This window comes from Heterodontus francisci, chromosome 16, assembly GCF_036365525.1.
Source record: "Heterodontus francisci isolate sHetFra1 chromosome 16, sHetFra1.hap1, whole genome shotgun sequence".
NCBI lineage: Eukaryota > Metazoa > Chordata > Chondrichthyes > Heterodontiformes > Heterodontidae > Heterodontus > Heterodontus francisci.
In genome coordinates, this window is record NC_090386.1 from 97,255,010 (window position 1) to 97,282,742 (window position 27,733).

The 27,733-nt window shown below is 44.9% G+C and overlaps 1 protein-coding gene across 7 annotated transcripts in view; it reads left to right on the forward strand.

Annotated features, from left to right (window-relative positions):
• LOC137378393 (DENN domain-containing protein 3-like) overlaps positions 1–27,733 on the forward strand; it is a 211,245-nt gene that overhangs the window by 41,179 nt on the left and 142,333 nt on the right. For 6 of the 7 annotated variants that reach the window (XM_068048680.1, XM_068048681.1, XM_068048675.1 and 3 more), the window contains exons 2-3: positions 17,939–18,082; positions 26,516–26,757. In XM_068048680.1, the coding sequence (XP_067904781.1) occupies positions 17,963–18,082; positions 26,516–26,757 (362 nt within the window). In that variant the 5' untranslated portion in view covers positions 17,939–17,962. Of the gene's footprint in view, positions 1–10,155; positions 10,218–17,938; positions 18,083–26,515; positions 26,758–27,733 lie in introns of those variants that run through there. The other variant, XM_068048677.1, reaches the window with a different exon arrangement.

Sequence of the window (27,733 nt, forward strand, 5' to 3'; positions counted from 1 at the left end):
AATGCCCATTGCTCATGATCCTTGCATCCCCAAACCTGCACCTTAAACTTTAATCTAACCCCTAACCTGAACGCCCAACCCAATGCATAAACCCAAACCCTGAGGATAACCCCAAACCCTGAGCCCAAACCCAAGTCGCCTCCATGATACAGAATGACTGCAGGTTCATTCCTTTAATCTGAATAAAGCCTATTTCCTGTTTCCTGTCTGTCAAACATCCTGTTCTCACTGCGACACTTTTTATGCCAAATACGCTTGAACGTTTCTGACAGGCCTCCTGCGAGAGACCTTATTAATCTGCATAGACCAATCTACAGAATGTCCTTTATCTGGCCTATAAGACAACTTCAAAAAACACTATATCAGAAAGACTTTTCAATTAACAGCTGCTCGCTGGCTGTCTTTGATTTTCTTTATTCTTTCATTGGATGTGGGTATCACTGGCAAGGCCAGCATTTGTTGCCCATCCCTAATTGCCCTTGACAACTGAGTGGCTATTTCAGAGGGCAGTTAAAAGTCAATCACATTGCTGTGGGTTTGGAGTCACATGCAGGCCAGACCAGGTAAGAAAGGCAGATTTCCTTCCCTGAAGGACCTCAGTGAACCAGATGGGTTTTTAAGGCAATTGATGACGGTTTCATGGTGCTATTACAGAGACTAACTTTCAATTCCAAGAACAAAGAACAAAGAACAGTACAGCACAGGAACAGGCCATTCGGCCCTCCAAGCCTGCGCCGATCTTGATGCCTGCCGAAACTAACAACTTCTGCACTTATGGGGCCCATATCCCTCTATTCCCTTCCTATTCATATATTTGTCAAGATGTTTCTTAAACGTCGCTATCGTATCTGCTTCCACCACCTCCCCCGGCAGCAAGTTCCAGGCACTCACCACCCTGTGTGTAAAAAACTTGCCTCGCACATCCCCTCTAAACTTTGCCCCTCGCACCTTAAACCTATGTCCCCTAGAAACTGACTCTTCCACCCTGGGAAAAAGCTTCTGACTATCCACTCTGTCCATGCCGCTCATAACTTTGTAAACCTCTATCATGTCGCCCCTCCACCTCCGTCGTTCCAGTGAAAACAATCCGAGTTTTTCCAACCTCTCCTCATAGCTAATGCCCTCCAGACCAGGCAACATCCTGGTAAACCTCCTCTGTACCCTCTCCAAAGCCTCCACGTCCTTCTGGTAGTGTGGCGACTAGAATTGCACGCAATATTCTAAGTGTGGCCTAACTAAGGTTCTGTACAGCTGCAACATGACTTGCCAATTTGTATACTCTATGCCCCGACCAATGAAGGCAAGCATGCCGTATGCCTTCTTGACTACCTTATCCACCTGCGTTGCCACTTTCAGTGACCTGTAGACCTGTACGCCCAGATCTCTCTGCCTGTCAATACTCCTAAGGGTTCTGCCATTTACTGTATACCTTCCACCTGCATTAGACCTTCCAAAATGCATTACCTCACATTTGTCCGGATTAAACTCCATCTGCCATTTCTCCACCCAAGTCTCCAACCGATCTATATCCTGCTGTATCCTCTGACAATCCTCATCATTATCCGCAACTCCACCAACCTTTGTGTCGTCCGCAAACTTACTAATCAGACCAGCTACATTTTCCTCCAAATCATTTATATATACTACAAACAGCAAAGGTCCCAGCACTGATCCCTGCAGAACACCACTAGTCACATCCCTCCATTCAGAAAAACACCCATCCACTGTTACCCTCTGTCTTCTGTGACCGAGCCAGTTCTGTATCCATCTTGCCAGCTCACCTCTGATCCCATGTGACTTCACCTTTTGCACCAGTCTGCCATGCGGGACCTTGTCAAAGGCTTTACTAAAGTCCATATAGACAACATCCACCGCCCTTCCCTCATCAATCATCTTCGTCACTTCCTCAAAAAACTCAATCAAATTAGTAAGACACGACCTCCCCTTCACAAAACCATGCTGTCTCTCGCTAATAAGTTCATTTGTTTCCAAATGGGAGTAAATCCTGTCCCGAAGAATCCTCTCTAATAGTTTCCTTACCACTGACGTAAGGCTCACCGGCCTATAATTTCCTGGATTATCCTTACCACCCTTCTTAAGCAAAGGAACAACATTGGCTATTCTCCAGTCCTCTGGGACCTCACCTGTAGCCAATGAGGATGCAAAGATTTCTGTCAAGGCCCCAGCAATTTCTTCCCTTGCCTCCCTCAGTATTCTAGGGTAGATCCCATCAGGCCCTGGGGACTTATCTACCTTAATGCTTTGCAAGACACCCAACACCTCCTCCTTTTTGATAATGAGATGACTGAGACTATCTACACTCCCTTCCCTAGGCTCATCATCCACCAAATCCTTCTCCTTGGTGAATACTGATGCAAAGTACTCATTTAGCACCTCACCCATTTCCTCTGGCTCCACGCATAGATTCCCATCTCTGTCCTCGAGTGGGCCAACCCTTTCCCTGGTTACCCTCTTGCTCTTTATATATGTATAAAAAGGCTTGGGATTTTCCTTAATCCTGTTTGCCAATGACTTTTCATGACCCCTTTTAGCCCTCCTAACTCCTTGCTTAAGTTCCTTCCTACTGTCTTTATATTCCTCAAGTGCTTCATCTGTTCCTAGCCTTCCAGCCCTTACAAATGCTTCCTTTTTCTTTTTGACTGGGCTCACAATATCCCGCGTTATCCAAGCTTCCCGAAACTTGCCAAACTTGTCTTTCTTCCTCACAGATTTCTTTTTTTTTATTATTAATCAATTGAATTTAAATTCCACCAGCTGCCGTGGTGGGATTTGAACCCATGCCCCCCCAAGGAATTAGCCTGGGCCTCTGGATTACTAGCACAGTGACATTACCACTACGCCACCATCTCCCCCCATTAACTCAGGCACGTTGAAAAACTCATGAAATTGATATTGAATGATGGATTCTATTGCGTGGGGGTGTGAGTTCAGTGGAGGTAGGTACATGGGAGGGGCAGAAAGTTTGAACATTAAGCTCGCCTGACTGCGTCATTTTAAGTCTTGATGCCTCACTCCCAACCTTTCATTCTTCAAAACTCCAGGGAATATCGGTCCTTTTTACTCAACACCAGAGGCATCTTGGTCCAATTTGAACTCTAAGCCCTTCTTTGGGCGTTTGAGCTGGGATGTGAATTAGAAATGGATTCACTGCTCCACAAATGAGGCCTCGACCTCATTCAAATCCTTTCAGCTGACTTTCCACCCATTCCAGCCCAGATGTTGTCGGAAGCGTCGGGAAATCACGCGGCTCACTTCTCCAGCCAGGTCCATTCCCACAGGAATCTCACAATCCAGGCTGAATGCTAGGGAAGGGATTTGAGCCAGGGTGGGAGCTGGGGGGTCCTACAACTGTCTTTGTGGGGCCAGCCTGCAAGTGCACTCATGCTGGTCATGGTTCCACTGGAGAAGTAAGGAAAGAAAAGCAATCAGCGCATAATCACAAGTTGCAGCTCTCTCTCCACACTAAACTTAACTGTTTTCTCTTTGAAGTTGTATAACACCAGTCACAACAGCTTTAGTGCCTTAACCTCAAATTTCATGAGGCCGACCACACCTTAAGGCTATATTCCCTCTCAGGCTAAATTCCCACAGGGGCTAATTTGCACACTCTACTCGTCTCTCTCCCTCTCTCTCCCTGCTCAAGTCTGGTCCCTGACCATTAAATTGACTTATGAACATACAAACAAACAAATTAGGAGCAGGAGTAGGCCACTCGGCCCTTCGAGCTTGCTCCACCATTCAATAAGTTCATGGCTGAACTGATTACTCCACATTCCCACCTACCCCCGATAACCTTCCACCCCCTTGCTTATCAAGAATCTATTTACCTCTGCCTTAAAAATATTCAAAGACTCTGCTTCCACTGCCTTTTGAGGAAGAGAATTCCAAAGACTCACGACCCACAGAGAAAAAATTTCTCCTTATCTCTGTCTTAAATGGGCCACCCCTTATTTTTAAACAGTGACCCCTAGTTCTGGATTCTCCCACAAGGGGGAAAACATCCTTTCCACATCCACCCTGTCAAGACCCCTCAGGATTTTATATGTTTCAATCAAGTCGCATCTTACTCTTCTAAACTCCAGCAGCTACAAGCCTAGCCTGTCCAATCTTTCCTTCTAAGACAGCCCGCCCATTCCAGTTATCAGTCTAGTAAACCTTCTCCGTACTGCCTCCAACTCATTTACATCCTTCCTTAAATAAGGAGACGAGTACTGTACACAGTACTCCAGATGTGATCTCACCAATGCCCTGTATTGCTGAAGCATAACCTCTCTACTTTTGTATTCAATTCCCCTCGCAATAAACGATAACATTCTATTAGCTTTCCTAATTACCTGCTGTACCTGCATATTAACCTATTGTGATTCATGCACTAGGACACCCAGATCCCTCTGCATCTCAGAGCTCTGCAATCTCTCACCATTTAGATATTATGCTTCTTGCTTATTCTTCCTGCCAAAGTGGACAATTTCCCACATTATACTCCATTTGCCAGGTCTTTGCCCACTCGCTTAACCTATCTATATCTCTTTGTAGCCCCCTTATGTCCTCTTCACAACTTACTTTCCTACCTGTCTTTGTGTCATCAACAAATTTAGCAACCATACCATCGGTCCCTTCATCTAAGTCATTTATATAAATTGTAAAAAGTTGAAGCCCCAGCACAGATCCCTGTGGCACACCTCTCTTTACATCTTTCCAATCAGAAAATGACCCATTTATGCCTACTCTCTGTTTCCTGTTACCTAACTAATCTTCTATCCATGCCAATATATTACCCCCTACACCATGAGCTTTTATTTTCTGCAATAATCTTTGATGTGGCACCTTATCAAATGCCTTCTAGAAATCTAAGTACAATACATCCACCGTTCCCCTTAATCCACACCACATGTAACTCCCTCAAAGAACGCCAATAAATTGGTTAAACATGATTTCCCTTCCACAAAACCATGTTGACTCTGCCTGATTACCTTCATTTTTTCTAAATGCCCTGCCATAACATCTTTAATAATAGCTTCTAACATTTCCCCCAAGACAGATGTTAAGCTAACTGGCCTGTAGTTTCCTGCTTTCTGTCTCCCTCCCTTTTTGAATAAATGAATTACATTCACTATTTTCCAATCTAACAGAACCTTCCCCGAATCTAGGGAATTTTGAAAAATTAAAACTAACGCATCAACTATCTCACTAGCCACTTCTTCTAACACCCTAGGATGAAGTCCATCAGGACCTGGGGACTTGTCAGCCTGCAGCGCTAACAATTTGTTCAGTACCACTTCCCTGGTGATTGTAATTTTCTTGAGTTCCTCCCTCCCTTCCATTTCCTGACTTACAGCTAATACTGGGATGTTACTTGTATCCTCAATAGTGAAGACCGATGCAAAATACTGGATCAATTCATCTGTCATCTCCTTATTATCCGTTATTAATTCCCCAGACTCACTTTCTATAGGACCAATGCTCACTTTGTTAACTACTTTCTTTTTTAAATATCTATAGAAACTCTTACTATCTGTCTTTATATTTCTAGCTAGCTTTCTCTTGTACTCTAATTTTACCTTCCTTATCAATCTTTTAGTCATACTTTGCTGTTTTTTATATTCTGTCCAATTTTCTGACCTGACTCCCATCTTTGCACAATTATAGGCTTTTTCTTTAAGTTTGATACTATCTTTAACTGTTCTAGTTAACCACAGATGGCAGATCCCACCCTTGGAATTTTTCTTTCTCGTTGAAATGTATCTATTCTGTATATTCTGAAATATCCCCTTAAATGTCTGCCACTGCAACTCTATTGACCTATCCCTTAACCTGATTTGCCAGTTCATTTTAGCTAGCTCTGCTTTCATTCCCTCATAATTGCCCTTATTTAAGTTTATAAAACTAGTAATAGACCCACTCTTCTGTAGCTCAAACTGAATGTAAAATTCAATCATATTATGATCGCTGCTACCTAGGGGCACCTTAACTATGAAGTCATTAATTAATCCTATCTCTTTGCACAATACCAGGTCTAGTATAGCCTACTCTCTGGTTGGCTCCAGAACGTATTGTTCCAAGAAATTATCCCAAAAACATTCTATGTACTCCTCATCTAGGCTACCTCTGTCCATCTGATTTTTCCAGTCTATATGTAGGTTAAAATCCCCCATAATTATCACTGTACCTTTCTGACCAGCTGCCATTATTCCTTCCTTTATATCCTATCCTACAGTATGGTTAATATTAGGTGGCCTGTACACCACTCCCAGAAGTGACTTCTTGCCTTTATGATTTCTCATCTCTCCCCAAAATGCTTCTACATCCTGGTCTCCTGGACTTAATTAACGGAGATACCCTACCACCTTTTCCTAGCTTCCTGTCCTTCCTAAATGGCTTGTACCCTTCAATATTCAGGTCCCAATTGATGTTGTCCTGCAGCTGTGTCTCTGTAATGGCTATCAGATAGTACTTATTTATTTCTATTTGCGCTCTCAGTTCATCTGTTTTGTTTCGAATGCTACCTGCATTCAGATACAGAACCTTTAGTTTTGTCCTTTTATTATTTTTGTAACCTCTAGCCTTATCTGTTGATATACTCTTAGATTTGTATGCCTGTCCCTTCCTGTCACAGTCTGTTTATCCCTTCCTGTCACAGTCTGTTTATCATTTCCCATATTAATACCTTTCTTTTGCCTTGTCTCTACTCCTTGATTTACCATATCTTCCCAAATTTGATCTCTTGCCCCCAGTTTAAAACCCTCTCTACTTCCCTAGTCATGCAGCTTGCTAGAACACCGGCTGCAGCACAGTTCAGGTGTAGACCATCCCAACGGTACAGCCACCACTTTCCCCAGTACTGGTGCCAATGCTACACGAACCGGAACCCACTTCTGCCACACCAGTCTTTGAGCCACGCATTAATTTCTCTAATCTTATTAGCCCTTATGCCAATTTCCATATGGCTGCAGGAGGACATAGATTGGGACCAGAATATTGAAGGGTATATGGCATTTAGGAAGGACAGGAAGCTAGGAAAAGGTGGAGGCGTAGATCTGTTAATTAATGATGGTATTAGTGCAATAGAGACGGATGACCCAAGTTCAGACAATCACAAAAGCTGAGGCTCCTGCACTCCTGCCCACTGGGTCCCCTTACCTGCCTCAGCAGCAGCTACACTCTCCTGTCCCTGGCCACTGACCAAATCAGAAGACCCTATCCTAAGGGTTGTGACCTCCTCTTGGTACAAAATGTCCAGGTAACTTTCCCCCTCTCTGATGTGTCGCAGTGTCTGCAGCTCGGAATCCAGTTCAATGACTCTGAGCCGAAGCTCTTTGAGCCGCAAACACTTACTGCAGACGTGTTTGCCCTGGATCACACTGTCATCCAGGAGCTCCCACATGCTGCAGCCGTGACACATCACCTGTCCTGCCATCCTTAATGTGTTTTAATTAACTACTTAATTATTTTATTCAATTATTTATTTTATTTTCCTTTTTTATATATTTTATTAAACTTACCACTAGTTCCTTTATTATTTTGAACGTTAGGATTAGAATGAACCTTAATCACTTACCAGATACTCACCAAACAGGTAGCTTCTTCCCAAACCAATCACCTACCTGCTTGCCTGCTTGCCATTTATAATCTCCCCTCTTACACAATAGCCCAATTGTCACAGGATAAAAGTAGCCAATCAGAGAGCAGCGAATCACACCACTTTATGTCATCAAATTAGTTAAGGTATTAAGCAGTTGAAAGCTGGTCACTGACAGCCCTCCAAATAAAAGCAGAGTTAGATATTCTTAGGTTCAGTTTCAGTTTTCAGGCTGTGCTGAGTGAATTGATCTCAGCCGATGTGGCACAGACTGTGGAGGACAGAATCAGTCAGGGTTCCTGCCTCTGATTACTGACAAGTGGAAAGTATGTGTATGGACATGTGGTGTGGTGAGGGTAGAGATTGGCTGTGACAACCCCTCTCCTTCCTTTCCCTTCCCCACCACTCCACCCCCTCCATATCACCTGATTTGCTGACTAATTGGCCTTTGGCTATTGGTGCAGTTTGTCCCTGAATGGATTTTTAAAAATTCATTTATGGGACATGGGTGTCGCTGGTTAGGCCAGCATTTATTGCCCATCCCTAATTGCCCTTGATATGGGTGGAGTTTAGCCAGATTGAGATGGAAGTGAGCTGTTTGTACCCAGTTTTCTGAAATGAGCTGAGCTCTGTCAGTCCAGACGCAGATTAGGGACCAGTGCAATGCAGCAGTGGGAATGATGGGGTAGGAGAACTGCCTGTGAATGAAACTCAAAGAGAGGGAGGCAATTAAAGGGGAGTGTCACAATCCAAGCATTACATTTCTGAAAGCCCTTGGACAGGCTCAGAGATCACCTTGATCCATCAGCATCTGAGGGCTGGAGGGGAAAAGAGTTACAGAGAGAAAATGGGCGGGGGCGGGGGCTGGGGGTGGGGAAGAAACCCAAGGTGAAAGAATGATTCTGCAGGTGGGTGATGGAGTAGCAAAGGCAATGGAGTCAGGTTTAAGGAGAATTGACTGCTGCAGTCTCTAGATGATGCCTGCGTGGGAGCTGCAGTTGTCCTTGTGGCATCTGGCATCCCAATAACTCCCACAGACCCAGCGGAGACATTTCCATGTGGTCAATGGCAGGTAAGGTGTGTTAGGACACCAGAGAACTCCTTGACTTGATACCCCCGCTTCTTCTCAAGTCTGGTGTTAACCACCCAGTTTATGCCCAGGAGTGAATTGCACCCAAACTTGCCTCATCAAACTACCTTATGTCAACTAGTTTGGATTGTTGTTGTGTTTCCTTTACCTAGCAACCAATTCAGCTGCTGCCTAAATGAATTGACCCATTCTTGTCAAATCATCAAAAAAAGAGTAGACAAAGCAATTAGCAACTTCAGGATCATGATTAGCATTGCCTAAGTTTAAACATTTAGTACACATATAATTCATACATAGGGCTTACCAACACAATGAAGATATAAAGATATAGTTGGAACATGCTAATTCAGCACCAACTGATTATCAATTTATAGTTGAAATCAGTGTCTGAGCTTGGTATAAATTAGTGAGATTAGTTTAAACTCTTTAGATAGTGAACAAATTAACAACATCAGGGAACCAGTCCACTGGATAGATTGGAGTACATATGCTGGTAGTTGGCAGTTTTTTTCCCAAACTGACAGGACCTTGTTCTCATGAGCTGTGTTGTTGACTCAGTTGCCATCCCAAGGGCAATAGTGTTGACCTGTGGCATATGATGACCCTCCATCTGTAAAATTGTTATCCATTTCTCTTTGCTCCAGGATTAATCCACCTCGCGTAATATCAGACTAGCTGGCTCAAAACTCATCTCCCTCAGTCTGTGGAAACTTGCAAATTGAAGTGCTACTTTTGCAACTGCTTGTAACTAGCCAATATAGCCCTATAATCAGGCTTCTCCCTCGCAGGGATGCAGTATAATCTTTTACAGAGGCACCCTTCTACATACACCCGGTACACACTATGAAATAAAAATTGAGAACAAAGTAGAAAAGCAAAGAAAGGTGTGTGGAAGCACCCTCTTATACACCCCGATCTTCCAAGAAAACCCTCCTTTCATTCGACTGACCGAGCTAAGTGACACTTGTGTCAGAAGAGTTCACCTCACGCAGCCAAGTCATTACCTCTGAAACCTCTCCGTTAAGGAGGCATCCATCACTCCCTCAATTTCTGAGGTGTGTAAGACGATTGCAGGCATTGATAGCAGAGAGAGAGAGAGAAAGCATTTCCTCTAATGGGGGGAGTTCAGAACAAGGGAGCATCACCTTAAAATTAAGAGCTAGACCATTCGGAGGAGATGTCAGGAAGTAATTCGTCACAGAAAGGGCATCATAAAGGGAAATCTGGAATTTCCCCCCCCCTCAAACAGCTGTGGATTCTGTGAGTCAATGCAAAACTTCCACACTGGGATTGATAGATTGTTGTTGGATAGGGGTAATGAAGGATCTGGAGAAAAGACGGGTAAATGAAATAGAATTAGACCAGCCATGGTCTACTTGAATAGCAGAATAGGCTTGAGAGGCTTATTAACTCACTCCTGTTTCTATGTCCCTAACAAAGGGGTCTCACATGGATCCAGATAAGGCATGACATATTTATAGATCTGTCTCGGGTTCTGCGACCTTAAAGGCTTGTCTTCTAACAGTGGTAAGGATTGTTTTGTTCATGTAAACTGTCGTGGCCTTTTGATTTCCTCGTTTTCCATCTGACTGCAGACTCCATATTTAAATACATTGGCAGGGTCATGTGCCAACACACTTGTCTTCCCAAAGGTGCAGGCAAAAACCCCAACTCCTTGCTCCAGATGAAAGACAGTACAGTCAGGAGCATGGGGAGACAGGACTTGGCAGAGCTGGCGTCCTTCAGGTAGATTGGGAGACTTTGAAGGGATAGCCCAGAGCACCCCATCATTCAGTTCATCAATGTTAATAGTTTTGAGTGTGGTTTGATTTGGGACCTCCATGAAAAGCTCAACCACCCCTAAATGGCGTAATTCCAGTAATCGGAAATGTCCATAACGAGCACAGGAGGAGCCTGGAGAGACTGAGGATAGGTCGACATCACCCCTTTAAATAGTGTAGATGACAACATTTAGTAGCATTTATATAGTGCCTTTAACGTAGGTTAACATCCAAAGGGGCTTCACAGGAGAGTGAATTTGACACTGAGCCACATAAGATAGGTGACCAAAAACGTGGCCAAACAGTGCCTGAGGGAGGAGAGAGGGGGGAAGAGATGTTTAGGTGGGAAATTCCAGAGCTTAGGGCCCAGGCAGCTGAAGGCAGGGCTGATGAAAAGAGAAACCAATGCAGCTGGAAAATGTGAAATGGAAACAGAAAACGCTAGAAATCAACAGGCCAATCAAGGTTGACGAAAGATCACAACTCGAAACATTAACCACTGGTGTTCTCTGTCTAGATGTGTATGGGCTCAATGTGTATTTCTTACATTTTCTGTTTTTATTGTCTCCTAAAAATACAATAATTTAAAGAATTCTGAAGCTTTATTGTAGGCGGATTCCCCTTCCCCTCTAATATCCTGATGCTGCCAATTCCTCATGGCAGTTACCCAATTTTCCTGCTACGTTGTTTCAGTACGGTCACTGCAATATTTTAAATCTTTCAAAAACTTACTGCTGGAATTTCCCATGGTAGACACATATCTGATAGAGCCATGCATTAGGAAGGCTACAATGGTATTCACAGAGGCCCAGAAACAGATGTATTGATACTCGTGTACAGTGAACAGGCCAAGAGGGAAGAGAAGTGTTGGGTACAGTGGGGTATTGGGCTGGAAGTGGCCAAGAGATATCTTGAGGCTTGATGTGGTAATTGGGAGTCAGTCAGTTTCTTTTTCTATATTTTTGTTGAGGTGGCCGTTATACCCCAGGCCCCTTTTATATTTTTGTTGAGCGGGCCTTTATTCCTCAGCCCCTCTTTATATACATTTTAAAATAACTTTATTAAAAACAGATAAATAAGTCAAAAACTCAAATTAAAATGCCATTCTCAGCATCGATGATGCACTCCAGCCCCTGCGGTGCCCACTGGTCGCGAAAGGCCTCAAGCGTACCGACGGACACCGCATGCTGCTTCTCCAGGGACACCCGGGCGCGAACGTAACCGCGGAAGATGGGCAGGCAATCAGGGCCGTATCTAACCCTGTGCTGTACCTGCCCTGGGAGTGTTTGATAGAACAGTGTGGAGGGAGCTTTACTCTGTATCTAACCCCATGCTGTACCTTCCCTGGCAGTGTTTGATAGGACAATTTAGAGGGACCTTTACTCTGTATCTAACCCTGTGCTGTACCTTCCCTGGGAGTGTTTGATAAGATAATGTCATAGAGTCATAGAGATACAGCATTGAAACAGGCCCTTCGGCCCACCGAGTCTGTGCCGGCCAACAACCACCCATTTATACTAATCCTACATTAATCCCATATTCCCTACCACATCCCCACCACCTACCTACACTAGCGACAATTTACTCTGTATCTAACCCCGTGCTGCACTTGTCCTGGGAGTGTTTGACGGGGACAGTGTAGTGGGAGATTTACTCTATATCTAACCCCGTTTTTTTTTTAAAGGTGGCCTTTATACCCCAGGCCCCTTTTATATATTTTTTGTCGAGGGGGCCTTTATTCCCCAGGCTCCTTTATATACATTTTTTAAAAAATAACTTTATTAAAATCAAATTAACAAAAAACTCAAATTAAAATGCCATTCTCAGCGTCGACAATGCACTCCAGTCCCTTCGGTGCCCACCGGTCGCGGAAGGCCTCAAGCGTACCGGCGGACACAGCATGCTCCTTCTCCAGGGACACCCGGGCGCGAACATAACCGCGGAAGAGGGGCAGGCAATCGGGGAGGACGGAACCCCCGACGGCCCACAGCCTGGACCTGTGAATATCTAACCCCCATGCTATACCTGTCCTGGGAGTGTTTGATGAGACAGTATAGAGGGGGCTTTACTCTGTATCTAACCCCATGCTGTACTTATCTTGGGAGTGTTTGATAAGGACAGTGTCATTTAACCCGTTCCCTTCTTTCCTGTAACTCCCTGTTTAAACGTCTATAATTAGATTTCCTCCCCTGCCACAGCACTAAAACAAGCCTTATCAAAGACACAAATAATATCCTATGTTCCTGTAACAGTGGTAAACTATCCCTCCTCATTTTTCTTTATCTCTCTGTAGCGCTTGACACAGTAAACAAAAAAGTTGACACATGATCCTCCTGCAATGCCTCTCTTGTGTCACCCAGCTGGGTGAGACTGTATTTATCTGGTTCACTCTTACCTATTCAGCAGTATCAGAGAATCTCCAGCAAGTGGTTTCTCTTTTCATTTCTACACCATTACTTCTAGAGTCCCCCGAGGATCTATCTTTGGCCCCTCCTATTTCTCATCTACATGAAGAGATGGCATCAAGTTCTATGTGTACACTGGCAGCACTCAGCTCTGCCTCAGCACCACCTCTCCATTGCCTCTGTATTGTCAGAATGCTTGTCTGACGTCCAGTCATGGATGATCCGACATTTCCTCTCGATAAATTTTGGGAGGAGTGAAACTATTGTATTCAGCTTCCGCCACAATCTCCGTTCCCTAGTCACCAAATCCATCCCCCTGCCTGGCCACCTTCACAGGCCGTACCGGACTCTTCACGACCTCCTATTTAACCCTAGGCTAAGCTTCCAACCCCATTTTTAAAAATTCATTCACGGGATGTGGGCATTGCTGGCTGGACCAACATTTATTGTCTATCCCTAATTGCCCTTGAGAAGACGATAATGAGCTGCCTTCTTGAACCGCTGCAGACCATCTGTTGTAGGTACAACCACAGTGCTGTTAGGGAGGGAGTTCCAGGATATTGACTCAGTGACAATGAAGGAATAGTGATATAGCTCCAAGTCTGGATGGTGTGTAACTTGGAGGGAACGTGCAGGTGGTGGTGTTTCCATGTGTCTGCTCTCCTTGTCCTTCTAGGTGGCAGAGATCACAGGTTTGGAAGATGCTGTCGAAGGAGCTTGGTGAGTTGCTGCAGTGCATCTTGTAGATGGTACGCACTGCTGTCATTGTGTGTTGGTGATGGAGGGAGTGAATATTTAAGGTGATGGATGGGGTACCGATCAAGCGGGCTGCTTTGTCCTGGATGGTGTCGAGCTTCTTGAGTGTTGTTGGAGCTGCACTCATCCAGGCAAGTGGAGAGTATTCCATCACACTCCTGACTTGTGCCTTGTAGATGGTGGACAGGCTTTGGGGAGTCAGGAGGTGAGTTACACGCTGCAGAATTCCCAGCCTCTGACCTGCTCTTGTAGCCACAGTATTTATATGTTTACTCCAGTTCAGTTTCTGGTCAATGTTAACCCCCAGGATATTGATAGTGGAGGACTCAGCGATGGTAATGTCATTGAATATCAAGGGGAGATGGTTGGATTCTCTCTTGTTGGAGATGGTCATTGTCTGGCATTTGTGTGGCGCGAATGTTACTTGCCCAAGCCTGGATGTTGTCCATGTCTTGTTGGACATATGGACACAGACTGCTTCAGTATCTGAGGAGTCGCGAATGGTGCTGAACATTGTGCAATCATCAGCGAACATCCCCACTTCTGACCTTATGATGGAGGGAAGGTCATTGATGAAGTAGCTGAAGATGGTTGGGCTTAGGACATCACCCTGAGGAACTCCTGCAGTGACGCCCTGGGACTGCGATGATTGACCTCCAACAACCACAACGATCTTCCTTTGTGCTAATGTGTTTTGTGTTAATCAGGAGAAAGAAAAGGAAAAGAGTAAGTAAAGTGAGTGTTGGTCCTCTAGAGAGTGAGAATGGGGAGTTAGTAGAAGATAATAAGGAAATGGTGGATGAAATGAACAAATATTTTGCTTCTGTCTTCACTGTAGTGGATACAAAAAACATTCCAGTAATAGCTGTAAATCAGGAGGTGGAAGGAAGAGAGAAACCTGGTTTGGTGCTGAGCAAACTGATGGAGCTGCCGGCTGACAAGTCCTCTGGTCCTGATGGGCTTCATCCTAGGGTCTTAAAAGAGGTGGCTAATGAGGTAGTAGATGTGTTGGTGTTAATTTTTCAAAATTCAAGAGATCCTGGAAAGGTCCCATCAGACTGGAAAGTAGCAAATCATTCCCCTCTATTCAAGAAGGGGGTGAGGCAGAAAACAGGTAACTATAGGCCAGTTAACTTGATTTCTGTCATAGGGAAGGTGTTAGAATTGATCATTAAGGAGGCTATAGCTGGGTATTTAGAAAAACTCAAGGTAATTGGGAACAGTCAACATGGTTTTGTGAAAGGGAAATCGTGTTTAAGCAATTTGTTGGAATTCTTTGAAGGAGTTACATGCGCTGTGGATAAAGGGGAGCCCGTTGACATACTGTACTTGGATTTGACAAGGTGCCACATAAAAGCTTATTGCACAAAGTAGGAGCTCATGATGTAGGGGGTAACATATTAGCATGGATAAAAGATTGACTGGCTGCCAGAAAACTGGGCATATGCATAAATGGGTCCTTTTCCGATTGGCAGTGGAGTCCACCAGGGGTCAGTGCTGGGGCCTCAACTTTTTACAATTTATATCAATGACTTAGATGAGGGGAGCAATGGCTTGATAGTTAAATTTGCAGATGACACAAAGATAGGTAGGAAATTATGTTGTGAAGAGGACAGAAGGAGATTGCAGACTGATATAGATAGGTTGAGTGAGTGGGCAAAAATCTGGCAGATGGAGTATAATGTCGGAAAATGTGAAGTTGTTCACTTTGTTGGGAAGAACAGGTCATTCCCGCGTTGACAGGCTGTGACTAGTGAGGTATTGCAGGGATCAGTGCTGGGGCCTCAGCTGTTCACAGTATTTGGTTCACAATATCAATGATTTGGATGTGGGGACCAAATGTAATATTTCCAAGTTCGCAGATGAGACAAAACTAGGTGAGAAAGTGTATTGTGAGGAAGATGCAAAGCAGATCCAAGGGGATTTGGACAGACTTCGTAAGTGGGCAAGAACATGACACTTATCCACTTTGATAGGAGGAACAGATGTGCAGAGTATTTCTTAAATGGTAAGAGATTAGAAAGTGTAGGTGTACAAAGAGACCTGGGTGTCCTCATAAATAAGTAACTGAAAGCTAACATGCAGGTGAACAAGCGATTAGGAAGGCGAATGGTACGTTAGCCTTTACCGCAAGAGAATTTGAGTACAAGAGTAGTGAAGTCTTGCTTCAATTCTATAGAACCTTGGTTAGACCACACCTGGAGTACTGTGTGTAATTTTGGTCCCCTTACCTTAGGAAGGATATTATTGCCATCGAGGGAGTGTAATGAAGGTTCACCAGACTTGTTCCTGGGATGGTGGGACTGTCCTATGAAGAGAGATTGGGGAAACTGGGCCTGTATTCTCTAGAGTTTCGAAGAATGAGAGGTGATCTCATTGAAACCCACAAAATACATAAAGGGATAGACAGTGTAGATGCAGCTAAGATGTTTCCCCTGGTTGGGGAGTCTAGAACCAGGGGACACAATTTCAAAATAAGGGGGAAGCCACTTAGGACAGAGATGAGGAGACATTTCTTTACTCAGAGGGTTGTGAATCTTTGGAATTCTCTACCCCAGAGGGCTGTGGAAGCTCAGTCATTGAGTATGTTTAAAGCAGAGATTAACAGATTTCCAAATACTATTGACGTAAAGGGATATAAGGATCGTGTGGGGAAAAAAGGCATTGAAGTGGAAGATCAGCCATGATCTTATTGAATGGTGGGCAGGCTTGATGGGCTGAATGGCCTACTCCTGTTCCTATGTTCCTCGAATAAAAAAACAGACTGTTACTTAAACGGAGAATGACTGCAGAATCGAATTGGCTGAAAAATGGCATCTGTGATGCTTGGAACATCAGGAGGAGGCTGAGATGGATCATCAACTCGGCACTTCAAGGTTATCGGGGGTAGATGGGAGTGTGGAATTTGAAACACAAACAGATCAACCATGATCTTATTGAATGGCAGAGCAGGCTCGAAGGGGCCGAATGGCCGACTTCTGCTCCTAATTCATATGTTCGTATGCTAGGTTTGACTCCAACCAGTGCAAAGTTTTCTTCCTGATTTCCATTGACTTCAGTTTTGCTCGGGCTCCTTGATGCCATACTCAGTCAAATGCTGTCTTGATGTCAAGGGCAGTCACTCTCAGCTCACCTTTTCAGTTCAGCTGTTTTGTTCATGTTTGGACAAAGGCTGTAATGTGGTCAGGAGCTGAGTGACCTTTGCGGAACCCAAACTGAGCGTCAGTGAGTGGGTTATTGCTGAGTAAGTGCCACTTGATAGCACTGTCGACAACCTTGCGGATGATCGAGAGTAGACTGATGGGGCGGTAATTGGCCAGGTTGGATTTGACCTGCTTTTTGTGTACAATTTTCCACATTGTTGTGTAGATGCCAGTGTTGTAGCTGTACTGGAACAGCTTGGCTAGGGGAGCGGCAAGTTCTGGAGCACAGGTCTTCCGTACTATTGCCGGAATGTTGTCAGGGCCCATAGCCTTGCAATATCCAGTGCCTTCAGCCATTTCTTGATATCACGTGGAGTGAATTGAATTGGCTGAAGACTGGCATCTGTGATGCTGGGGACCTCAGGAGGAGGTTGAGATGGATCATCCACTCGGCACTTCTGGCTGAAGATGCATGCAAATGCTTCAGCCTTGTCTTTTGCACTGATCTGTCCCCTCCACATATCACATGATATATGACCACCTATCATTTCAGACCCCAAGATGAGCTTCTAACCACATTTCCTTGCCGTCTCTACTAACGTCTATTTCCACTTCTGTAACATCGTCCAACTCTGCCCCTGTCTCAGCTCATCTGCTGCTGAAGCCCTCATCCCTGCCTTTGTTACCTCTAGACTTGACTATTTCAATGCTTTCCTGGCCCCTCTCCCACTTTGCACTCACTGTAAACTTAAATTCATCCAAAACTCTGCTGCCCTGTGTCCTAACTCACACCAATCCCTTTTACCCCTTACCCCCTGTATTCTTAATCCTTAACCTTGCTTTATGGTCATCCATCCTAATATTACCTTAAACAAAAACAAGAAATGCTGGATTCACTCAGCAGGTCTGGCAGCATCTGTGGAAAGAGAAGCAGAGTTAACGTTTCGGGTCAGTGACCCTTCTTCGGAACTTATGTGGTTTGGTGTCAATATTTTTGTTTGATAATGCCCCTGTAAAGTGTCTTGAGATGTTTTTGGCTATTTTTAAAGTCACTAGAGAAATGCAAGTTGTTCCTTTGATACTGAGAAAAAATATACAAATTAAAGAAGCTGCTGAAATTGTTAAGTAAGTGCTGATGGTCTTTATTTCCTTCCCTTCTCCAGCCATTGGCCTTACCCTTCAGGATAATGAGCGAAGCAAGTGAAACAGTGGAAGGAGATGCAGAAGTTGGGCTGCGGAGTCACAGACTGCTGGAGATGTGCCTCATTATTGGAGTCTCTCCCAAAACTCTCCGGCAGATGGTGCAGGTATGGGCACAGAGTTATGCATTCTAAGTTATTGAAAGGTTCCTCTCCTTCGTTACCCTGGCTGGGACATGCTGCTCCCTGGCTACACTCAAACACCTTCTCATTCCTTTCATTTACTCCCTGTTGTCCTGATGACAGTGATTCCTATCCCCTCACCCATGGGACTGTCTTTGTATCTGGGAGCACGGACTGTGATTGTCAGCCAACAGTTCACCACCTGCTGGGGTTGCAGGGATAAATAAAGTCCGAACTTGTCCTCTCCCAATGACCACACAAAGTACGCTGTCTGACAGGGGTCACTGCACAGTGGTCAAGTGCAGGGGCCCCAACTTATTTCCCCCACATCCGCCCCAGTCCAGAAACACTGAGACCAATTGTAGCAACTGAGTTTCTGTCTCAGCTAAGATTATAGAATCATAGAAAGTTTAAAGCACAGAAAGAGGCCCCTTGGCCCATCGTGTCTGTGCCAGCCTAAAAACGATCCACCTATTCTAATCCCATCTTCCAGCATTTGGTCCATAGCCCTGCAGATTCCGGCACTTTTGGTGCATATCCAGACTCCTTTTGAATGAGTTGAGGGTCTCTGCCTCAACTACCCTTTCAGGCAGTGAGTTCCAGACACCACCACCTCTGGGTGAAAAAAGTTTTCCTCATCTCCTCTCTAATTTTTCTACCAATCACTTTAAAACTATGCCCCTTGGTTACTGACCTCTCTGCTAAGGTGAATAGACCCTTCACCTCCACTCTATCCAGACCCCTCAAAATTTTGTACATTTCAATCAGATCTCCCCTCAGCCTTCTCTGTTCCAAGGAGAACAACCCCAGCCTATCTAATCTTTCCTCATAGCTGCATTTTTCCAGTCCTGGCAACATCCTCGTAAATCTCCTCTGTACCTCTCTAGTGCAGTTACATCATTTCTGTAATGAGGTGACCAGAGCTGCACACACTACTCAAGTTGTGGCCTAACCAATGAGTTATACAGTTCCAGAATAACCTCCCTGCTCTTATATTCTATATCTCGGCTAATAAAGGAAAGGATTCCATATGCCTTCTTAACCACCTTAGCTGAGGTGTGAATTTGGGACCTTCTTAGTCTGAGAGTGATTGATTTTTGATGGATTTAAAAGTAGCAATGCATGTATTGAGCTATAGATCAGCCAGGATCTAATTGAATGAAGGACCAGACTTGAAGGTTCTACTGTTCTTATGTTCCCAATTCACTCTGTATCCGTTCTCCGCACAGGATCATGGAGTATGTTGAACAAACATCAAACAATTGTGCTTAGTGATGTGCTAATCAATACTGGAGCAGCTGCATGGATTGTGATAGCTGTGGATGCTGGAGGTTAATGGAAAATGTCAATGCTGAGATCAGTATTTTCACGGAATAGGGAGCAGAGGCAGGTAAAGGGATCTGAGATACAGATCAGCCCTGATCTAACGGAATGGCGTTTGCACCTCAAGAGGCTAAATGGCCTCCTCCTGTCCCTATGTAAGTAGTCAACCCTCAGGCTAGAAGAGCTGCTTTGAGTGAGTCAATCTGGTCAGCGACTGTTTGACTTGGAAAGCCCTCCATTGCATGGCACTCACCTCTAGAACTGGCTGCAAGGAAAGTTTAAAAGAAAAAGCTCACAAAAGGGCAACAGGAGGTGATCTGATAGAGGTCATTGAGTCACTTACAGCACAGAAGGAGACCATTTGGCCCTTTGAGTCATGCCCTCTCTCCATGGAGGAATCTAGTCAGTCCCACTCCCTCGCTCAATTCCTGTCGTGCTGCAAGTTTATTTCCTTCAATTGTGCATCCAATATTCTTTTGAAATCATTGATTGTCTTCCATCACACTTGTGGCAGTGAGTTCCAGGTCATTACCACCATCTTGTGTCTGTGTCCCCTAGTCCTTGTACCATTGGTTAATGGGAACAGTTTTTCCTTGTCTAACTTATCTAAACCTGTCATAATCTTATACACCTCCATCAAATCTCTCCTCAATTTCCTTTAAGGAAACCCCAGCTTTTCCAATCTAACCTTCTAACTAAAATCCCTCATCCCTGGAACCATTCTGGTAAATCTCCTCTGCACCCTGTCAAGGACCTTCACATCCTTCCTGAAGACCAGGTCTGGATGCAATACTCCAGTTGGGGCCTAACCAGAGCTTTTTTTTTATTCGTTTGTGGGATGTGGCTAGGCCAGCCCTAATTACCCATCCCTAATTGCCCTTGAATGGCTTGCTACACCATTTCAGAAGACATTTAACAGTCAACCAAATTGCTGTGGGTCTGGAGTCACATGTAGGCCAGACCAGCAGATTTCTTTCCTTCAGGGGCATTCGTGAACCAGGTCACCATTAGACTAGCTTTTGTAATTCCAGATTTATTAATTGAATTCAAATTTCACCATCTGCTGTGGTGGGATTCGAACCCATGTCCCCAGAGAACTAGCCTGGGCCTCTGGATTACTAGCCCATTGACATTATCACTATGCCACCGCCTCCCCCGTAAAGGTTCAGCATAACTTCCCTGCTTTTGTACTCAAAGCCTCTATTTGTGAAGCCCAAAATTCTATCTGCTTTTCTAACCACTTTCTCAATATGTCCTGCCGCCTTCAAAGATCATTATACATGTACCCCCAGGTCCCTCTGCTCCTGCACAGTCTCCAGAACTGTACCTATACTACCTCAGTATATTTTGCCTCACCCTATCCCTTCTGCCAAAATGCATCACCTCACACTTGTCAGTATTAAATTCCATCTGCCACCTGTCTGCCCATTCTGCTAGCCTATCTGCGCTGTTGCAAGCAGTTCATATCATCCTCACTTTTTGCCACACCTCCAAGTTTGGTGTCATTAACAAATTTTGAAATTCTACTCTGTGTTCCAAGATCTGTCATTTATATATAGCAAAAAAAAGCATTATGAAGAATTTGAAAGGGCAGTAGTAGAGAAGATGTTCCCACTTGTGGAAACTAAGGGGCATAAATATGAGTTGGTCAGTAATAAATCCGACAGGGAATTCAGGAGATACCTCTTTACCCAGAGAGTGGAACTCACTACCACAGGGAGTGGTTGAGATGAATAGTATAGATGCATTTAAGGGGAAGCTAGATAAACACAAGAGAGAGAAAGGAACAGAAGGAAATGGTGATAGAGTGAGATGAAGTAGGGTGAGAGGAGGTTCCTGTGGAGTTTATTGTATTACTGCTTTGAATTACATCATCTTCACAGATTGAATCTACTCTAGTTTCATCAAGTTGCTTCAGTCCCATTTCCTCACTCCTCACATGCTCCAGTTCTCACGCAGTCCTATGGTTCAATCACTTTCTCTCAATCTCCTCTATGCTCTTCAGCAGCTAATGGAAACCTGCTTTCTTCTGTTTCTCAAAGTCCAACCAAGAGCTCCAACCTCTTAAGCTTTCTTCATCTATTGACATCTTCGACCTCGTTGTAACCCCCTCATTCCCCCTTCACCCTGACCTCAAGTGGAATCACGACATTTCCTCCATTGCTAAGGGAGACCCATATTTCCTCTTGTCTGCCAAACACTTCTCTTCATCCAAGATTGAAATGTTTCTACCACATCTGTAGGAAGCTCAAACAAAAAACAAAGAACAAAGATAATTACAGCACAGGAACAGGCCCTTCGGCCCTCCAAGCCTGCGCCGATCCAGATCCTCTCTCTAAACATGTCGCCTATTTTCTAAGGTTCTGTATCTCTTTTCTTCCTGCCCATTCATGTATCTGTCTAGATACATCTTAAAAGACTCCATCGTGCCCGCATCTACCACCTCCGCTGGCAATGCGTTCCAGGTGCCCACCACCCTCTGCGTAAAGAACTTTCCACGCATATCCCCCCTAAACCTTTCCCCTTTCACTTTGAACTCGTGTCCTCTAGTAATTGAAACCCCCACTCTGGGAAAAAGCCTCTTGCTATCCACCCTGTCTATACCTCTCATGATTTTGTACACCTCAATCAGGTCCCCCCTCAACCTCCGTCTTTCTAATGAAAATAATCCTAATCTACTCAACCTCTCCTCATAGCTAGCGCCCTCCATACCAGGCAACATCCTGGTGAACCTCCTCTGCACCCTCTCCAAAGCATCCACATCCTTTTGATAATGTGGCGACCAGAACTGTACGCAGTATTCCAAATGTGGCCGAACCAAAGTCCTATACAACTGTAACATGACCTGCCAACTCTTGTACTCAATGCCCCGTCCGATGAAGGAAAGCATGCCGTATGCCTTCTTGACCACTCTATTTACCTGCGTTGCCACCTTCAGGGAACAGTGGACCTGAACACCCAAATCTCTCTGGACATCAATTTTCCCCAGGACTTTTCCATTTACTGTATAGTTCACTCTTGAATTGGATCTTCCAAAATGCATCACCTCGCATTTGCCCTGATTGAACTCCATCTGCCATTTCTCTGCCCAACTCTCTAATCTATCTATATTCTGCTGTATTCTCTGACAGTCCCCTTCACTATCTGCTACTCCACCAATCTTAGTGTCGTCTGCAAACTTGCTAATCAGTCCACCTATACTTTCCTCCAAATCATTAATGTATATCACAAACAACAGTGGTCCCAGCACGGATCCCTGTGGAACACCACTGGTCACACGTCTCCATTTTGAGAAACTCCCTTCTACTGCTACTCTCTGTCTCCTGTTGCCCAGCCAGTTCTTTATCCATCTCGCTAGTACACCTTGGACCCCAAGCGCCTTCACTTTCTCCATCAGCCTGCCATGGGGAACCTTATCAAACGCCTTACTGAAGTCCATGTATATGACATCGACAGCCCTTCCCTCATCAATCAACTTTGTCACTTCCTCAAAGAATTCTATTAAGTTGGTAAGACATGACCTTCCCTGCACAAAACCATGTTGCCTATCACTGATGAGCCCATTTTCTTCCAAATGGGAATAGATCCTATCCCTCAGTATCTTCTCCAGCAGCTTCCCTACCACTGACGTCAGGCTCACGGGTCTATAATTACCTGGATTATCCCTGCTACCCTTCTTAAACAAGGGGACAACATTAGCAATTCTCCAGTCCTCCGGGACCTCACCCGTGTTTAAGGATGCTGCAAAGATATCTGTTAAGGCCCCAGCTATTTCCTCTCTTGCTTCCCTCAGTAACCTGGGATAGATCCCATCCGGACCTGGGGACTTGTCCACCTTAATGCCCTTTAGAATACCCAACACTTCCTCCCTCCTTATGCCGACTTGACCTAGAGTAATCAAACATCTGTTCCTAACCTCAACATCCGTCATGTCCCTCTCCTCGGTGAATACCGATGCAAAGTACTCGTTTAGAATCTCACCCATTTTCTCTGAGTCCAAGCATAACATTCCTCCTTTGTCCTTCAGTGGGCCAATCCTTTCTCTAGTTACCCTCTTTCTCCTTATATATGAATAAAAGGCTTTGGGATTTTCCTTAACCCTGTTTGCTAAAGATATTTCATGACCCCTTTTAGCCCTCTTAATTCCTCGTTTCAGATTGGTCCTACATTCCCGATATTCTTTCAAAGCTTCGTCTTTCATCAGCCGCCTAGACCTTATGTATGCTTCCTTTTTCCTCTTAGCTAGTCTCACAATTTCACCTGTCATCCATGGTTCCCTAATCTTGCCATTTCTATCCCTCATTTTCACAGGAACATGTCTCTCCTGCACGCTAATCAACCTCTCTTTAAAAGCCTCCCACATATCACATGTGGATTTACCTTCAAACAGCTGCTCCCAATCTACATTTCCCAGCTCCTGCCGAATTTTGGTATAGTTGGCCTTCCCCCAATTTAGCACTCTTCCTTTAGGACCACTCTCGTCTTTGTCCATGAGTATTTTAAAGCTTACGGAATTGTGATCACTATTCCCAAAGTAGTCCCCTACTGAAACTTCAACAACCTGGCCGGGCTCATTCCCCAACACCAGGTCCAGTATGGCCCCTTCCCGAGTTGGACTATTTACATACTGCTCTAGAAAACACTCCTGGATGCTCCTTACAAATTCTGCTCCATCTGGACCTCTAACACGAAGCGAATCCCAGTCAATGTTGGGAAAATTAAAATCTCCTATCACCACCACCCTGTTGCTCCTACATCTTTCCATAATCTGTTTACATATTTGTACCTCTATCTCACGCTCGCTGTTGGGAGGCCTGTAGTGCAGCCCCAACATTGTTACCGCACCCTTCCTATTTCTGAGTTCTGTCCATATTACCTCACTGCTCGAGTCCTCCATAGTGCCCTCCTTCAGCACAGCTGTGATATCCTCTTTCACCAGTAATGCAACTCCTCCACCCCTTTTACCTCCCTCTCTATCCCGCCTGAAGCATCGATATCCTGGGATATTTAGTTGCCAATCATGCCCTTCCCTCAACCAAGTCTCAGTAATAGCAATAACATCATACTCCCAGGTACTAATCCAAGCCCTAAGTTCATCTGCCTTACCTACTACACTTCTTGCATTAAAACAAATGCACCTCAGACCACCAGTCCCTTTATATTCATCATCTGCTCCCTGCCTGCTCTTCCCCTTAGTCACACTGACTTCATTATCTAGTTCCTTACAGGCTTTTGTTACTACCTCCTTACTGTCAACTGACCTCAATTGGTTCCCATCCCCCTGCCACATTAGTTTAAACCCTCCCCAACAGCGTTAGCAAAAGCACCTCCAAGGACATTGGTTCCAGTCCGGCCCAGGTGTAGACCGTCCAATTTGTAATAGTCCCACCTCCCCCAGAACCGGTCCCAATGTCCCAAAAATCTGAACCCCTCCCTCCTGCACCATCTCTCAAGCCACGCATTCATCCTGACTATTCTTTCATTTTTACTCTGACTATCACGTGGCACTGGTAGTAATCCTGAGATTACTACCTTTGAGGTCCTACTTTTTAACTTGGCTCCTAACTCCCTAAACTCTGCTTGTAGGACCTCATCCCGTTTTTTACCTATATCATTAGTGCCTATGTGCACAATGACAACTGGCTGTTCACCCTCCCCCTTTAGAATGTTCTGCAGCCGATCTGAGACATCCCTGACCCGTGCACCTGGGAGGCAACATACCATTCGGGAGCCTCGTTTTCGACCACAGAACCGCCTATCTACTCCCCTTACAATCGAATCCCCTACGACTATAGCCCTTCCACTCTTTTTCCCGCCCTTCTGAACAGCAGAGCCAGCCACGGTGCCATGGACCTGGCTACTGCTGCCTTCCCCTGGTGAGCCATCTCCCTCAACAGTATCCAAAACGGTATACTTGTTTTGGAGGGAGATGACCGCAGGGGACTCCTGCGCTGCCTTCCTGCTCTTTCTCTGCCTTTGGGGTACCCATTCCCTTTCTCCCTCAGCAATCCTAATCTGCGGTGTGACCAATTCACTAAACGTGCTATCCACGACCTCCTCAGCATCGCGCATGCTCCAAAGTGAGTCCATCCGCAGCTCGAGAGCCGTCATGCGGTCTAACAAGTGCTGCAGTTGGACACACTTCCTGCACGTGAAGGAGTCAGGGACATCAGCCATGTCCCTGAGCTCCCACATTGAGCAAGAGGAGCATGACACGGGTCTGAGATCTCCTGCCATTTTTAATCTTAAGCTTAACTTAGTTAAATGAAAAAGGAACGAAAAGTTTTTACCAATCACAATAAAACCAGAGAAATCGAAAAAGCCTTACCTTATAAACACCCCACCGAGTCCTTTTTTTTTTTGGTTAGAGGAGGAGGGCGGGTGGGAGACACGACAAGTGTGGTGTCTCGGGTTCAGAAACCGCCCAAATATATAGTGTTTTACTTACCTAGCAGCCCCCTGGCCTCCGCCGAAAAACAAAAGGAAATTAAATTTACTTTCAAACCGACCTTCCCAGCTGCTCACTCGCTCACACACTGCTCCCGAAAAAGCTGCTGCAATGAAAGGAAAGTTATTTTAAACCGCCCAAATATATAGTGTTTTACTTACCCAGCAGCCCCCTGGCCTCCGCCGAAAAACAAAAGGAAATTAAATTTACTTTCAAACCGACCTTCCCAGCTGCTCACTCGCTCACACACTGCTCCCGAAAAAGCTGCTGCAATGAAAGCTCTCCTGGTGCCTGTTTCAAACTCTCCAAAAAATGGTCATCCTTTAGATCCTCTCTGACTTTCAGCCTCTGAACTCTCTCAACTGTAGATCCGGCTCAGGATCTCAAAGCTCTTGATCTTCTTTCCTCCCTCGCTCTTCCCTTCCTCATCCTGACAAAGACCTACAAGTTTTCAAAATTAGGCTCAGCACCAGCTCATTGTGCCTGTTTATTTCCCTCACCTTCCCTCCTGCTCTGTGTCCTGCACTGTCTCTTCAAGTAGTTTTCTTAAAGAAATCAAAACACTCAACTGAAGGAGGAGTTATTCTGGAGCCAGGTATTGTGTCACATAATTTGTTTTCCACTCGCTAACAATACGTCTTGCGCAGGATCTACACAACGATGTCAGTAATACTGTGGATGTCACTCCAGAGGTTTTGTCCATTCACGCGCCACCATTTATTAGCCCTGAAACAAATCCTCGCGTTCATTCCGAGACCCCATCAAGAAAGCCAGAGGAGATCACTGGACCAACATTCCCTTCGGGGCAACTCTTTGGCAACATGGAACTTTTTAAGGAGCATCTCAGCGTTCCAAGGGGAATCGAGCTGTGTGGACTGCCAGAGCTGTGCTTCCCAGGTGAGAAAGTTTGAGATCTCTGCTCACGATCACTATCATGATGGGCCGAAGGGCCTGTTTCAGTGCTGTATAACTCTATGACTCTATGACTAAATTAAAGTGATATGACTTAACAGATGGCCTGCCTGTTGACCCTTGAACGTCACTGTGGTTTCTCAAGGTGTAGGTAGGTGAACACACACCTTCCCTCTTATACTCTGGTTCTAGAGTCTGGCCTGAACCCATCTGAGTGTGGTAAAATGGTCATGGCTCACAACTCAGTACAACTCAGTATTCTTTTAACTATTTATTGTACCATGGATAACATACAAATGTCAGTACACTGTTCCCTTTAATTTCAATCAGTACCCACATCCGCTGTGCACTTCCGACTGTCCTTAATTTCAAACACTACTCACCCTGTCGATCGCTCAGAGGAGTTGGTTCCCATCTGTGCGAATGAACAAGACCACCTGCAGTTATCCTTGCAAGTTGCCCAGTCTGTCCTAAATGCACACTTCTTATAGTGCAAAGATATCACACCCATGACAATGATTCACGCAACCACTCCGGCCACCCCTTTTGATTGTAAAATCTTAATCTGGTCTGTTTCTGCAACCTCGAGGATGCTTGACTTGATTGCTTCCACACCCTGAGTCCTTGAATAGCCCATTAACACACAAAAGTGTTTTGATGGGGAAAATTCTAGGCTTATCAGCATCATCAGTTTGCTGACTGAGTTTTACCTTCTGTAACAGTTTTGAGATTAACACTTCCAAGGCGTGTGGAGCCATTTCAGATGCACTGGAGCCATGGTAATTATTTTGTAAATCCTGTTAACAGATTAGCCACAGGAGTTCACTGGTCAGGACGGTCACTTAAAGTTGAGCAAACGCATGCCCTTGTGTGGTCTGATTTCTCCAGCAATTTCTTGGGTTAATATATCCATGAAGTCAATCCATTGTGTCTGTGTCTCTGTATAAATAATT